The sequence below is a fragment of the Mus caroli genome, chromosome 2 (genome assembly GCF_900094665.2).
Source record: "Mus caroli chromosome 2, CAROLI_EIJ_v1.1, whole genome shotgun sequence".
In the NCBI taxonomy this organism is placed as follows: domain Eukaryota; kingdom Metazoa; phylum Chordata; class Mammalia; order Rodentia; family Muridae; genus Mus; species Mus caroli.
This window is the reverse complement of record NC_034571.1, coordinates 169786780-169789813: the sequence shown is the minus strand read 5'-3', so window position 1 is coordinate 169789813 and position 3034 is coordinate 169786780. Positions and strand designations below refer to the sequence as shown.

At 53.2% G+C, this 3034-nt stretch overlaps 1 protein-coding gene across 1 annotated transcript in view; it reads left to right on the top strand.

Moving 5' to 3' along the window:
* Window positions 1–541: 541 nt before the first annotated feature.
* The window catches only part of LOC110307729 (CDK5 and ABL1 enzyme substrate 2), a 34585-nt gene continuing 32092 nt past the window's right edge, over window positions 542–3034 (top strand). Inside the window, exons 1-7 of the mRNA XM_021179941.1 lie at window positions 542–545; window positions 816–924; window positions 1356–1521; window positions 1857–1960; window positions 2332–2438; window positions 2603–2807; window positions 2898–3031. Of these exons, the coding sequence (XP_021035600.1) occupies window positions 880–924; window positions 1356–1521; window positions 1857–1960; window positions 2332–2438; window positions 2603–2807; window positions 2898–3031 (761 nt within the window). The 5' untranslated portion in view covers window positions 542–545; window positions 816–879. The remainder of the gene's footprint in view (window positions 546–815; window positions 925–1355; window positions 1522–1856; window positions 1961–2331; window positions 2439–2602; window positions 2808–2897; window positions 3032–3034) is intronic.

The window sequence follows — 3034 nt, the reverse complement described above, 5'->3', positions numbered from 1 at the left end:
GGGTAAGCCCTGGTCCTGCTAAGCACGGGTGGCCCGCTCTTGAGTGTAGGCTGGGGCCTTAGACTCATGGGGCCAGCATATAATCTCCCTCCACAGCCCAGGAGCTTGCATTCCAGGTTCTTATCCCCAGAGCCACGGATTCTGTCCAGACTATCTATATGTGTGCAGGGTGTGTGTGTAGATGGATGGATAGATAGGCAGGCTACATATAGGTTGGCTANATATAGGTTAGCTATATACAGTTATGTATCAGTAGGCTATATATAGGTTGACTGAGATATTCCTGAACCTCTCTCAAATAAGCTCCTAAAACCTTTCGACCAGCCCAGGCAATTGTGTCCTGAGTGTAATTCAGGGAAGAAGGAAACAGCTGTTTGGGCGGGGCAGTGTTGTGTGTGACCCCACAGAACAATAGTCGGCACAGAGAAACCTCCTGTCCAGAGTGGGAGATAGCCAGTTCTCAGGATCCCAGGCCAGCTGCTGAACTGTGTGACTGCAGGTGAAGGGACTGAGGCACCTGGGAAGCGAATTTAAGCCAAAGTCTGGTAAGTTTTAAGGGATGTTCCAGAGTGGTGGCTCCCAGGTGCTATGACAGATGACATCTATCCTGTCATCCACAAGGCAGGAGTAAGATACAGGCTGCCCTCAGGTTAAACCTTCTGTCANGTACCTCCAAGGTCATGCCCGNCCCCTTCTCCTGTGTTGAGGACTTTGTAGCAGGAGCACTCTGTGTGGGTGGATTCCTGGTGGGCTGAGCACCCACCCACTGACCACAGGCAGAGGGACTACAGCCCTCCCTCTCATATACATTGCAGTGACCTGAGGGTGGACAGCCAGAAGCAGAGGCACCCATCCGGCGGCGTTTCTGTTTCTTCTGAGATGGTCTTTGAATTGGAAGGCGTTGAGCTGGGAGCAGATGGAAAGGCAAGAGCCCTGTGGCCAGCCATTGGCTAGCAGAGTTAGGCAGACAGGTGCTGCACATTAAGGCACAGTATTGGGAGCAAGCCACACCCTGTTACACCTGTCACTAGCTGGCTCATGCCACCCAGAGAAAGTGCCTAANAGTACACCATACATGGCCACTGCTAGCTGTGGGTAACCCAACTGCTCCCCTGGGTTCTCCACATAGAGTCTTGCTTCTGGACCAGTAAGTAGGCCAAGGGTCTTCCAAGATGGAGACTAGCCTGACCACAGACCACAGATTAGGCATGGAAGCTAGTGCTCTGACCTTGTACCCACTCCAACTGGGTAGCAGCATGGCTTCAGGCTCCTCACTGGAGGGCAGAGGGAAGCAGAACTTGGTTGTACTTTCTGGCCTGGGAAGCAGAACTGAGCTAATGTGATTGCTTTTCCAGGTCGTGTCTTATGCAAAGTTCCTGTACCCTACTAACGCTCTGGTCATACACAAGAATGACAGCCATGGCTTGCTGCCCCAGCCTCGGCCCAGCATCCCCAGGGCTCCACCAGGTTCAAGACACAAACCTGTGCCTACCAAGTCAACACCAGCTGGCACAGAACTAGGTAGCCAAGGTCTGGGCTAGGCACAGCGATGGGCCAGACAGCAGTATAAGCCACACTCATGCCTCTGCACCGAGGCTTCTCAGAGGAAAGGACTCCAGATAATGTGGCCCTAGGCTCTGCCTGAGTCAGGCAGAAGAGAGGGTCAGTGTGAGAAGGGAAGGGGGCAGGCTCTGTCCAGACATCACTTCTTGGACCTAAGCCCTAGCTGGCCTGTGACCTGGAGCCCCTCTCAGACCTGAGCCTTGCCCTCATGCCTCTTCATTAGCTGGAATGGGAGAGGGGAGGTGTGGGTTCTGATCAGGATCTAGGCTGTCAGTGGCTGCCTCTGCCTACAGGAAGCGACGGGGGAGATGCAGTGGAATACAATCCCAACCTCCTGGACGACCCACAGTGGCCGTGTGGAAAACATAAGCGTGTACTCATCTTTGCTTCATACATGGTGAGTTCATAACCCTAACATAGTTCAAGGTTCAGGTAATACACTGAATGAGCACCCCTCCACACCAGAGACTCAGAACAGCCATTTCAGGGTGCCTTGTCCCTACCCAGCACCAACAGGTAGTGGGAAGGGATTCCTGTATCAGTAGGCTATATTGTAGCCAAGGGCAGTGTGCCCAAGCAGGATAGCCAGCCATGGTGGACATATCCTGCAGTCAGCTCTGAATGCCTGGCAGGCTGGGCCTATCCAGAGGATGGACAGACTGAGCCATGTTACCCTCTTCGAAGCCCCCCATGCTCATGTGTGTACCTCCAGGCTGCAGGGCATCCATTCCCAAGCACCTTGGCCCACTTACCTCTGCTCTGTTATAGACCACCGTTATAGAGTATGTGAAACCTGCAGACCTCAAGAAGGATATGAACGAGACCTTCAGGGAGAAGTTCCCTCATATCAAACTGACATTGAGCAAAATTAGGAGGTAAGNGAGGGCTAGGCAGATACCCCTTCCCAGCCACCTAACCTGGCTCTGGGCTTTTTCCATATGTGCTGACAGCCCACAGAACATGGCATAGCCATGGAAGGGTGGCTGTTGTCTCATGACATGGATTCGCCCCAGGGTCATGGCTCCCATCCCACCCACAGTTTAAAACGGGAGATGCGGAACCTTTCTGAAGAGTGCAGCTTGGAGCCTGTGACCGTGTCCATGGCATATGTGTACTTTGAGAAGCTCGTACTGCAGGGCAAGCTCAACAAACAGAACCGCAAACTGTGTGCTGGAGCTTGTGTTCTGTTGGCTGCCAAGATCAGCAGTGACCTCCGCAAGAGTGAAGTGAAGCAGCTTATTGACGTGAGTGTGAGGTGTGCACAGCGGGCACTGGGCCTTAGACGGGGACACAGATGGAGTTAACCCACTCACCCTTTGTTTCCCTCACTGCAGAAGCTGGAGGAAAGGTTCCGGTTCAACAGGAAAGACCTCATTGGCTTTGAGTTCACGGTGCTCGTGGCTTTGGAACTGGCTCTGTACCTCCCTGAGAACCAAGTGTTACCTCACTACAGACGCCTCACCCAGCAGTT